The sequence below is a fragment of the Melanotaenia boesemani genome, chromosome 7, assembly GCF_017639745.1.
Source record: "Melanotaenia boesemani isolate fMelBoe1 chromosome 7, fMelBoe1.pri, whole genome shotgun sequence".
Taxonomy (NCBI): Eukaryota; Metazoa; Chordata; class Actinopteri; order Atheriniformes; family Melanotaeniidae; genus Melanotaenia; species Melanotaenia boesemani.
Window position 1 is genome coordinate 21,403,309 of NC_055688.1, and position 12,384 is coordinate 21,415,692.

The 12,384-nt window shown below is 37.3% G+C and overlaps 1 protein-coding gene across 1 annotated transcript; it reads right to left on the bottom strand.

The window, feature by feature from the left end:
- Nucleotides 1-673: 673 nt before the first annotated feature.
- p2ry4 (pyrimidinergic receptor P2Y4) lies at nucleotides 674-6,136 on the bottom strand. Its single transcript, XM_041990859.1, has 2 exons — nucleotides 5,793-6,136; nucleotides 674-3,615 (listed from the first exon to the last, which is right to left on the bottom strand). The coding sequence occupies exon 2, from the start codon at nucleotides 3,581-3,583 to the stop codon at nucleotides 2,519-2,521; it is 1,065 nt and encodes a 354-aa protein (XP_041846793.1). The 5' UTR covers nucleotides 3,584-3,615; nucleotides 5,793-6,136; the 3' UTR covers nucleotides 674-2,518.
- Between the last annotated feature and the right edge of the window lie 6,248 nt (nucleotides 6,137-12,384).

Below are 12,384 nucleotides of genomic sequence, written 5' to 3' on the forward strand. Positions count from 1 at the left end.
CTGCTCATAAAGGGTTCATAAAGACGACGAGTGAAACCGTTTGATGTTTACATCCAACTTGAGGATCAGAACTAAGTTTGGGGAAACTTGACTAAATTGGAAGATAAAGCCTTAAAAATCAAACTAAATATGTGGGGGAAAAGATTGTGGAAAATTAAACTGTACAAAGCATTAAACATGCCAGTGTTTTATCCAGTTTATTCTTTTGTAACTTATATTTATGTACATGTTATATTATTTTTGGATTGTTCTCATTTATGCAGCAAAAACAGGTGTTTATTGTGTTGTGCAATATTAGTTTTAGAATAAAAATAAGTAATTTTTAATCAAGTATTTATTTGATTCATTATTAGTTGCATAACTATATTGTGAGACATTTCAGTTGCGGATGTACAGCTCTTTGTTTGAATGAGGTCTTTGCTGCTACCTGGCCTTGTTTGCGGAGGGATGGATGTCAGCGTGGCAAACCTGAAGCCACATGTGGTCATGTGGGTGGAAGAAACAAGTCAGTTGTGTCCTGTTTTGTCATGCTGTTAATGACATAGTTAACCAAAAACAAACGACTGCCCACCTTCCACCTTTGTTAATACAGGAGCATATACAATCTTTCTAGAAAAAAAAACACAAAAAAATCCAACCGTATTGATAGATGAAGGTTTGGATCATTATTATCTGAATTAGATTAGGTGTTTGTTTTTTTTTTGTTTGTTTTTTTTTTTTTGTTTTTTTAACAAATACTTTCACTTGCCTTTACAGTTGAAAACAGACTTCTTGTGAAAAATGTGTCATTGATTTTCGAGAAATTCACTTTCACTTTCTAAATTTATTACGAGATGTGCCCATTCGTGTCAGAAAATGTTTCAGTTTGACTAAACAGGAGTTACTGGTTTACTGGGATTAAAATGGCTTCAATATAACCTCAATAAATCTTAACCCCTTGATGCCTGGTGTTGCAAATTTGAGTTTATATGCCCCGTATTCATTTTTATTTTATCCCTAATTTATTATTTATTATTAATTTGTTAAATATTTAATTGTAACTTATTTTATTTCACTCTATTTCCTTTTGTTTTGCTTTTTTTCCCTAATTTGTCTGCATTTATTTTGTTTTTTATAATTGTAAATGAATTCAGACGTCAAGAGGTTAAGCAGACCTGCATTTTCCATGGACAACACACGAAAGACTCCCTCCATCATCACGTCACATGTATTCGTTTTATATCACGTGGTAACATTTATAGGACATATCAAACCGTTATTACAAAAACATTTTAAAAGATTGTGCTCATACTTGAAATCAGGAGAATATCATGTGGCACAGGTTTCATATACTGACATAAAAACAAGGGTGGGGAGCTCTATATCTTTCAGTAAAACTTTCCAGGAGTGGTTTCAGCTCTTGCAAAACAATCAAGTTTAACCTAGATGACTGGTAGATAAAGGCCTCTAAACTGCATGTCACTCCCAGAGGTAAAAAAAAAAGGGGGAGGTGGGGTGGAGGGGGATTCATTCTCCATCTGTTGAGGTGTGGGTGGTTTTAAAGGCAGAGAGACTGTCCAGAGCCACCCTCCCCTCTTTTCTTTACAGAGAAAAAGTCACAGTTAAAGAATAAAAACAGCTGGGCCGAGATCCGGAGCTGCACTGGTTGCAGCTGTTTCTGAGTAACAGAAAAACAGTGCCGATAAAACAGGAAGGATTGCCTCATCCCTGTCTTTTTATTTATATATTTATTCATCAAACTGCTCAGCTTTGCTTGATGGGTTGAGAAAATCCACGTTCTTTTGACCTTTTGATGTCATTCCAGAGGTTTTCAATAGGGTTCAGATCTGGAGATTTAGCTGGCCACGATGTGGTGATCCTCCATCCAGACCATGATTCCCCTGGCTATGTGGCATGGAGGATTGTCCTGCTGTAAACCTCTGAGGTGGGGAGCACAGTCTTACCATAAGGAAGTAAATGCTTTTCTAGGATAATCTTGTATGTAGTTTTATTAAGGCATCCTTCCAAAAGGATCCCAGCCTTGCTGAAACCACTTGATCATCACTGATCCTCCTCTATATTTAACAGTCAGTGTGAGACATCGTGGCTTGTAGACCTCTCCAGGTCTCCATCTAACAATAAAATGACTAGGTGTTGGGCAAGGCTGAAAATTTGACTCAGAGAAGATGACCTTACTGGACAGTATATATCTATATATATATATATATAGATATATACTGTTTCTTCTGTGAAGGAAGCATTTTCTTATAAAGAACTCTGTGTATAAAAACTTTCCATTCATATGCGTAGTTTCATGTAATGATCCCTTTGTGTTAAGTCACTGTACACAAGAAAAAGGAACTAAACTAGAACATTGTAAAAAAGGAACAGTCTTTTGTTAAGAAAACAAAAAAAAAACACTTGAACTTTGTCTCAAAACCAAATGAATATTGAGGCAGCAAGGAGAAAAGAAACCATGTGTAAGGCATGAAATAGCAGAAATGTCCCATCATTTCTCTTCATCTCCACTTTCTTTATGTTACGAGTTCTTATTTACAAGACCTATACTGCAGTTACTGTTCGGCTGACTTTGTGCCTGTTCAGGTGCTTGGCTACTTGTCATCCCTCTTCTTCTTGACAGAGCAGACATGAATTTGGATCGGTAATGATCCCCAGCCAGAAAATAAAGAATGGGATCAATGCAACTGTTGACGCTTGCCAGCGGCCTGGTGATTTTGTACGTAAAGTTTACAATGTTGAGGAATTCACAGTTCAGATCCAGCACACGAGATGTGTAGTAGAGGGTCCGTGTGATGTGAAATGGGACAAAACTTACTGCAAAAACCACCAGCACTATGATGATGAGCTTGATGGATTTCTGACGTGAGTGGCTCTGCTGGCTGGCAGATAATCCCCTTCTGGGCCGGCACAGGGCCCGCGCCATCAGGCAGTAACACACCACAATGACCATGAATGGGATGCCAAACAACAGCACCATGACAACAGAGCTGTAGTCCACGTATTCCTCAAAGGCTTCCTGCCTAGTTGTGTCATGGCACAGGGTGTCATTGTCCCTCCTGGAGGTGGTGACAAAGATGAGGTTGGGCACCAGGCACACAGTCACTGCACCCCACACAATGCCACACACCAGGTGGGCATGACGAGACTTCAACAGGGTCAGAGCCTTGATAGGATGGCAGATGCCAAGATAACGATGCACACTGATGCAGGTGAGGAAGAGGATGCTGCAGTAGAGGTTGGCATAGAAGAGGAAGCGAACAGCTTTGCAGGCAGCAACACCAAAGGGCCAGTGACTGCGGTTGGCGTAATAGTAGATGAGAGTGGGCAGGGAGAGGACGTACAGGAAGTCCGACAGGGCAAGGTGGAACATGTACACTGTAATGGGTTTCCATGGACGTATCTTTGAGAACATCCACAAAGCTGTAGCATTGAGTGTGATGCCAACAATAAACACCAGACTGTAGGACACAGGAAGCAGGATGTATTTGAACTCCTCATTAAAGCGACAACTAGAGTTGAAGACAGACATGAACAAATCTGACTGGTTGTGTGCACTGGAGTTTCTACTGGCAATTTCCGTCATGATGCAACTTCCAAGCCTATAGATGACGAAATCTAAAAAGGAAAAATAACACTGTGATATGAGGATTTTAACATTGTTTGTAAAGAAAATACACATGCAGGCAAATAGAAGGATTTTAAACCAATAAGGTTATTAAATCAATGTATTCACTAACTTAAATTAACTGTTTGTGACAGTCTTACTAAATAATAAACCACCTATTAGAAACATTATTAAGACACTAATATTTTGATTGTTAAAAAAGATCACATTCGAAATTTAATGCCAGCCACATATTTACTAAAGAATCTGAACACAACTGTTACTAAAGTTTTGAAAGCCAAGCATTTTTCCATATTTGTTAGGACCTGCTCAACATTAAATGTGAAGATGGGTCAAAGAGGGAAAAGTCTGAACTCTTGGATATGCTTTGATTGTTTTATTACAGACCAATCTGTAGTTTTACAAGCAAAGCGTAGTTAGGTATCATCCTGAAATAAGCAAAGTCTTTCATGGACAAGAAGCCACCTGGATGCCAGTATATGCTTATTGAAATCCTATAAGTTAAACCTGCCATGTGCAGTAATACAAAACCATACTTTCATTTCTGCTTTTTGTTCCTTTTTCTTTTAACTGTGTTCTGGTAACTGGCTGGATGGTCCCTCTCCACTTTTGTCTGGACAAATATCCACAAGCAACAGAACTTCAAAGTTTGTTAGACCAGCTTTTATTTCATATTCTTTTTTAAATGTAATCTCACTCCATCTTAAAATGCATTGGGTCAGAAGAAGACAAATGCATCTTTAGATTTTTTTATTATATTTTTTTTTCTTTGTAGAATTCCCTTTTTATGTATTGATGAAAGGCAAAAAGGCAAAAATTCTTAAGCAACAGTTCTTAAATTGTTAAACTATTTGCCCGTACACTGTTAATCCCTCTACATCCTGATTTTAGGAAGTCTTAGTTTCTCTGAAATGTCTTTTTTTTTTCTCATGTTACTGATCTGTTGCTAATTCAGCTACTTAGATGTGCAATGGTATGTCTGCTTCCTGCTTAAAATAACGTTCTAGTATTTTGTTATATTTATCCAAACTCCAAACTTTATTATAAATTGCTAGCAACAAGTTAAAAGGCAATCAAATTTAATTTTTTGTAACATTTAATAGCTTGTATGTGCACAATTTCTAATTCAATGTTGAGTTTAGATATTTACAACAACCCAAAACAAATTAGCTAAATAAGACATACATGACTAAATAAGTGATGCAAACTAAACATACTATTCCCTGCATGTTAAATAACTTATTAGTTTTCCCAGAACCACAGCATTTTTACTTTTACTTACACTACACTCTATGTCAGTGGCTCCATCCTGTTTTCCTTGAGGACCCTCTTTGTGCAACTACCAAAAAGCCATGTTTACTGAAACAATGCTTGTCTTTATGCTTTAATTGGCTACCTGCTCACCATAAATGATGCATTCTGGCTGAGTTCTGTTCTTCGGTACAACCAAAACAAAGGTAACTATCAGCTTATAACCTTATTTAGGACGACTCTTCGGTACTGGGGCATATCTCAGACATGTTTCATAGATGAAATGGTCCAGAAAAAAATCAAGGATACCAGGATAGACATGAACTATTCCACTACCATAGCTCCACTGGCTCAGTGATCTCACTAAACCACGTTACATGGACAAAAACTGATTGGATGTTTAAGGGGTGGACTACTAAGTAGCTTTTATTTATTTATTTACAAAGGATATATTTTAGAATATTGCTGTAAAGTAGATTTCAATGGCCCCTACTTATTCCTTTTGAGAACTTAAAGTCTGAATGATGAAAAAAAAACAAATAAAAAGAAATAAAAAGTTAAGTGAATACAACTAAACTTCATTTAAACAATACACAGGTAGTTGAAAGTCAATTAGATGCAAGCATACATCAGCAAAGGATTTAAGTGGTAAAGGTTGAGTAGCATCAAGAGAAAAAGTAAAGCACAAATATAAATCCTAAACTGCACTTCAGTACAGATTAAGGTACTTCTCTTTCCAGTGTTTTATTTCATTTTCCTTCTTCTCCTTTAATTACTTATTTAATTGAACTCTTTATCCAAATCTATTTGCTTTTCAAAAGTTCTCAGTAAGTTTACAAACACGCTGAGCAACACTTGTTTTGTTTTCTCTCTCTCAGTGTAAGAACAGAGTTATGGCACCACAGTTACTACTCACCAAAAAGTTCGGTTTTCTCTCCCTAGTTACACTTTTCACACGACATCTGAAAGTTGCTCCTCGTCTGCTGCCTCTGGAGTCCAAACGTCTAACTTTGGAGTCGCGCTTGCTGTTATTTGTTGTAGAAAGTCGCGTTGGAGTCCATGTTAGCGCTACCAGTCACCAGTGAACACACGGAGCGCAGGAGACATGGAGGTGAGGCTAAGGGGGGAAATGGGAAGTCAGACTGCTGACTGAAAACAAACTACCGCCCTATCAGTGTCTTAGTATCAGTATAGCCAAAACGCCTGAAAACTCAAGTTTATACGCAAATCCTCCATATCTAATATCAAGTCAAGCTGGAAGGCGCGTGTGACAAGTGCAACGTCAATCTTTTAAGCCACACCCATTTACTGTAGGACCTTGGTTTCTCCCAGCTGTAATAAAATCGATTAGTATGCTCTCAGTTTTCATCAATGATGGAGGGAAGACCAAGCAGCTTAATAATGCCGGTGACAGGGGCGATCCTGGCTTGTGTAGTGCCCCGTGTGAATGCCCTGTGTCTGTTTTAAATGGGTTTAAAAAAAAAAAAAAAACAGGAACAGAGTGTAAAATGTAGCTTAAAACAGAAATAAATTATGGGCAAATCTTTTAACCCATATTTTATTTCCAGTGGAGCATAAAAAACACATCAGAACTGACAAGAAGTACAACAAAATTAAGTGCCTTCCTCTTGGTGTTAAAAAACAATAAAGATCTATAAAAGATGTTGAAAGTGAGACATTTAACTATTTCATTTAAAATATTGGCTAATTTTTCATTTGATGGCAGCAACATATCTCAGGAAAGTTGCAAAGGGGCAAGAAGACTGGAAAAGTCAATCCATCCATGTTTTTTACCCACTTACTCTAATTCAGGACCACAGGGGGCTGCAGCCCATCCCAGGAGCTATCGAGCAAGAGGCAGGGTACACCCTGGACAGGTTACCATCACAGAGACTCCTAGTGAGAATTAAGAGTGACCCATTAACCTAACATGCATAGGAGGAAGCTGAAGTACAAAAGGAGAACGCAAGGATAGATGGGGAGAACACACAAAGTGTAAACTGTCCTGGGCCAAATAAATCAAAATCTGGAAACCATGGACACTGTGTCTAAAGGACTAAAGGGGAAAAGGATCACATAGCTTGTTATTAGATAATTCAATGGCCTGCAATGCTAAATGTATAGCGTGGCATGAGTGCCTATGACATGGGAATCTTACAAATCTGTGAAGACACCATTAACGCTGAAAGGTACATAGCGTTTTTTGAGCAATATATGCTACAAAGGCCTTGAATATTTCAGTAAGACAATGCTAAACTATATACAGCATCCATCACAATGGCTAGCCTGCCTGCAGCCAAGGCCTTTTCTCTGTAGAACATATTTGTAGCAAAAATAAAGGGCTGGGACTGTTGAGCAGCTGGACTCCTGAATCAAATAAGACAAGCCTTCTTCCACTCTAGCAGCTTGTCTCCTAACTGCCCAGTAATCTACAGATAGTTGTTAAAAGACAAGACGATGGTACACAATGGTGAATATCACCCTATTCCAACTTTTTTGAGACGTGTTGCTGCTCTACATTTGATATGAGCTAATATTTTTAGTGAAATGGCAAAATATCTTAGTTTCAACATGTGATATGTTGTTCCGGTTCCATTGGGAATAAAATAAGAGTTCGAGATTTGCAAATCACTGCATTGTTTTTTGGTTTTGTTTTGGTTTGTTCTTTCTTTCTTTCTTTCTTTCTTTCTTTCTTTCTTTCTTTCTTTCTTTCTTTCTTTCTTTCTTTTAATACTCTACACAGCAGCCCAGCTTTTTTTAGAACTGGGGTTGTACAACCAAATTGCCAAGTTTCTCTCGTTCATATAGTTTTCTTTTAGTCAGATGGCCAAGCGAACAAGAAATTTAAACTAAAAAATGTCTTATTAAGGCCTGATTCTCAGCTGTTGCTTGAAAGCCTGACAGTGAGTAAGACAACGGTTATGAAATCGCATGAACAGTTTGGCACCTCAGCTGTTGCTTGAAAAAGGAAAATTATTTCCACTTCTCCAATGCAAACTAAGCTAGCAATGGAAAGCAATGGACCCAGAATTTAAATCAGCAACTTGACCTTCACTTACTGTGTTGCTAAATGTTACCATTGTGTGGAAAAGTGAATGAAAAGTGAGACTGTTGAGGCATGAAATGCATAGATATGTTTAAAGATAACATTTACCCAGTGAATTAAGCTATAGTTAGATGTTTGATTATCTATAAGAAGGGTCTTTCAGTTGAATAGTCAGGCCAAACTCTAACTATACCTTTTCTCCTTGTGCACATAACCTTGCTAATATAATCCAGATGTTTGGCCTGGTTTTGGGCTCCCTAGCTAGTCATGACTTATGATAACATCCTGTGCCAAATTAACACAGTGCTACGGTCTGTAAGTCTTTTCACAGCAGCATATTACTTTAGATGTCAATAGCTTTGTCAGTCAATGAAGAAGACCTAAATACTAAACAATGTCCATGCATGTGATGGTCCACAAGAGAAACATGACATTCCTTTAAGTACACTTGGTTTACCCTCATTTATCTGAATGTTTTCAGTTACACATAGTACCTCATTTGACAGTTCTAGACTAATTTATAAGATTGCACACATTTTGTAATGTAAGCTCATTTCATTGACCATTCATTCATTTTGTTTGTAAACAAACAATTGAGGCAAAAAACCATGCACACAATTTGGGGTCAATTTAGAATTACCACTAACCTAATATGCATGCTTTTGGACTAAGGGAAGAAGCCACCCATAGAGAGCTGACACATTCACAGTGACATCACATAAATCCCCAGCAGAGATTTAAATCACGCCTTGCTGTGAGGGGATACTTACTTTTCTTGAGTAAAAGTTGAATAATACTCCCATATTTACTTGTCTTTGGGATGAAACACATTCATGCAACAACCTTTAATGTTATAAAACTCTGTAATTTTTTAGAGTTTATAATGTGCACAGTTGCACAACAACCTGTACTGCAGTTGAAACATTTACTCTCATAAGTTGTGAAGAACTGACTTTGTCTCATCAGCAATTACTGTCATCTCAGGCTTTTCTAAAAAATAAAATCATATGACAAGGCGTGGAAGTATAAGTCAGCTCATAAAAAAATAAAAGCAATAAAAGCAAACAGTGTGTGCAGCGCTGTTGGAGATGACGAGGTATTACTTAATAAGTTACTAAAGACTGAAGTTTGATTTGACCAAGAGTGACAGATAAGATATCAACTTAAATAACCCAAAGACTTATAACCTAACAAGTCTGAATTACCCTTTTATGGTTTACATAGGCAATGATGCACATACACTGCCTGAGTCTCCACTCTCACTAACCAAAAAGAGTCTCCTATTGGACAATTACTGCAGGGGCAAAAATTAATAATATCTTTCAAATTCAAAATTCAAATTTAATAAAGCACTTTTCATACAGAAAGTAGCATAAAGTGCTCTACATAAAAAGAAAGTTTTAAAAACACACCTGATCGTGATCTCTCTCACACACACACACATGCACCTTTTTGTCTCTTCAAATGAATATTGTTATTGAAATAAGAGTCTGGCTTGACACTGCTGTAAGGAAACGATATCTTGGGGATCTGTTCACACCAGGAGCCAGCATATTCAAGTCCACAGAGGCTGCCCAAGGCCATGAATTAATCTGTACATTGGAAAAATCCAACATTTCACTGTGGAAATAAGAAAAAACTTGGAAAACTGAAGTAAACTGTTTTTCTAACTTAAGAAACTGACCCCTTCACCCCAATCACAGACACAGTAACAACTCTTTGTGCAGGCATTAATCAATTTTGAATATATTTTTCTGTTTGAACATGTTAACTTTGATAGCACTATGAGTTTTTCTTTGTGTAATGTATGGGCTCCTGTTGTTTGGATGTGTGGAATTTGAGTCCATCAGGGACAAAACATGTTCTACATTAGAAATCCATTGAATGAGCTTCACTTATATGGCACACTTTAGCCTTGCTGACAACAAAGCGCTTTACAGTTTCTCTCATTCACCCATTCATACAGTATATACACTTAACTTACCTGGAGTGACAGAACTCCCAAGCAAGGCACTGGGCTACAGTATTTAGTATTTGGCATCTTGCCCAAGGACACAAATGCATTTGATGTGGTGTCTTTCCCAAGGATGCGTATGCATTTGGTAAAGCTTGGGATCAAACAGCCAAATTGGCTTTTGGTAGCTCTTCTCTCTTTAGGAAAAGAAACAAGTTGTACCAAGGAGCGTAAAACAGCCGTCAGGTGTCCACTATATATATCTTTATATTTGTATTTTATCTTTTTACAAAACCAACTGATCAATAATATCAAATAAAACAAAAAAAATCTTTACATTCCCTTTAACTTTTTCAAGCTAAAAAGATAAAAGCATGATTGTACTGAAAAAGCATAGCACAAAATGTTAGGGAATTGTGTTTGGGCAATTTTTTCTCCTCTGTAATAATACATATTGGTGTTGTATTATAATATTGCTGGAAAGTCTGATAATTCACTTTTACAATGAGCCATAACTCGTAAGTAAAGTGCTTCTCTGGAATGAGTAACACAGCTAAAGGTCCGGAGTAGAGCCAATAAATGTCCCAACATCCCTTGCAACATTCTCCTGTTGGTATTCACTCTTGTTTTGAGATTCAAGTGCTGCCAGGTGCATATCAGTCATAGATGTATGAGTGGGACTTAACTCATAGACATATTGGAATGAGATTCTGGAGCCAATGGCTATCTCATATTTCCAGAATCTGGGACCTAACTCCATCATCCAGGATAACACCGCTCTCCCCCACAGAGGAAGAATCATCACAGAGTACCTCTGGACTGGCCTGTCATGAGTCCAGACTTCAACCCAATTAAACACTTGTTGGATCAACATGGGTGGGCTATTCATGTTTGAATGTCCAACATAACCACCCGGGTCAACCTTCATCAACACCTGGTTGAGGAATGGGATACTATTCTACAACAAAATGTGACGAGGCTGGTGACCAATATGAAGAGGAAGTACCAAGATGTTGTTAATGCATGTAGATGTTCCACAAACTACCGAGGTCCCTAACACTGTAAAATAAGTAAAGTGAAAAAATGGTCAATATGTGTGTTTTCCCTTGTTATTGTAGGAGAGTGCAATCATCCAATCCACCAAGTAACTCAACAGACTGGATACCAACAGAGAAATATTGCAGGGGATTTAGATTTTCTACAAGTATGTAAAAAGAAAAAAATAACAAAATAAATGAGTTTACCAAACTTTTTTTTTTTTTTTTTTTGTTAAATACTTTTAAAACCTTTTCCTTTGTTTTTGTTTGTGGTCAGAACTTCCCAGTACTCATACAGGTGATGATTTCACCACAGTCAATAAGGCAGTGACTTAGTGGTTACTGACACATACCCACTGTCAGCAGACATGTGTTTGCCTATAATTTAATAAGTAACCAACCCTGCTAAATGCTTCAAATCACACACTTCTCGTACAGAGGAAAATATTTAGAAGGTATTCTAGGCTTGGGTTAGCAGTTCTCTCATCTTTTTCTGTTGTAGTCTGTTATCATATATCAACTGGCTGACAAATAACACTTGTGCTTTGGAGATTATTATCATTTCAAGAATCATGTATGTAGTTCCTAAGCAAGAGAGGAGAGAATACAAATATTTAGTAATTTGTATTTTTTTTAAAGAACTTCATATCTGATTGGTAACATCAATTTAAAAAGCTATTTTAGAAAAAGGATTACATTAATTCATTTTCCTTGCATCAACTTCTTCATGGTCATGAGGAGGGTGGAGCCTATCCCATCTGTCATCTAGCAAGCGGCAGTCCATGACAGAGAAAAACTGAGACAGACAACCATGCAAACTCACACCGATGAGTGTAAAAGCCTATGTATATAGAAATACCCCAGCCAAGATTCAAACCAGGACAATGAACTGAAAGTACAAACCACCATGCTGCCCATGAAAAGTATAATGTTTGGCTTCTAGCTGATAACTGTCAGTGCTGATACTTACAAAACGTCCATTGATTCAAAACCATTACTAATTTGTTCTTTACTATTTTAAGAGCCAAGGTTGGCTGAAATTTAAGAGGTCAGTCTATCACAGATACCACATACCGTATATGGTGGATTTGGCATGAATTGCTTAACTTCCATATTAACTTCCTAGTGGGGTTTGGGCATCAACATCACATGGTTAGAATGAGAGTTCTTTCTTTAATGACCCTTATCAGTGCCATTTTGCCAGTAGCTTTGGTTGCATGTGAACCCCTACACATTATAAAGAAATTTTGCCTGATGGGATTTAGGGTAACAGTTTCAATGTTACAGATAATCAGACCACACACTATAAAGAGATGTTGTTTCTTTGTTCCTCCGTTACCCCCACCCCCCAATAAAAAAAAAATCTCATTATACAAGAAAAAAATAAATAAAAGTGGAAACATGTGTTGCTTTTACCAAATCTACAAACACTGCAGAAATGAATGCAGGCTGCATTAAAACAAACAAGAAG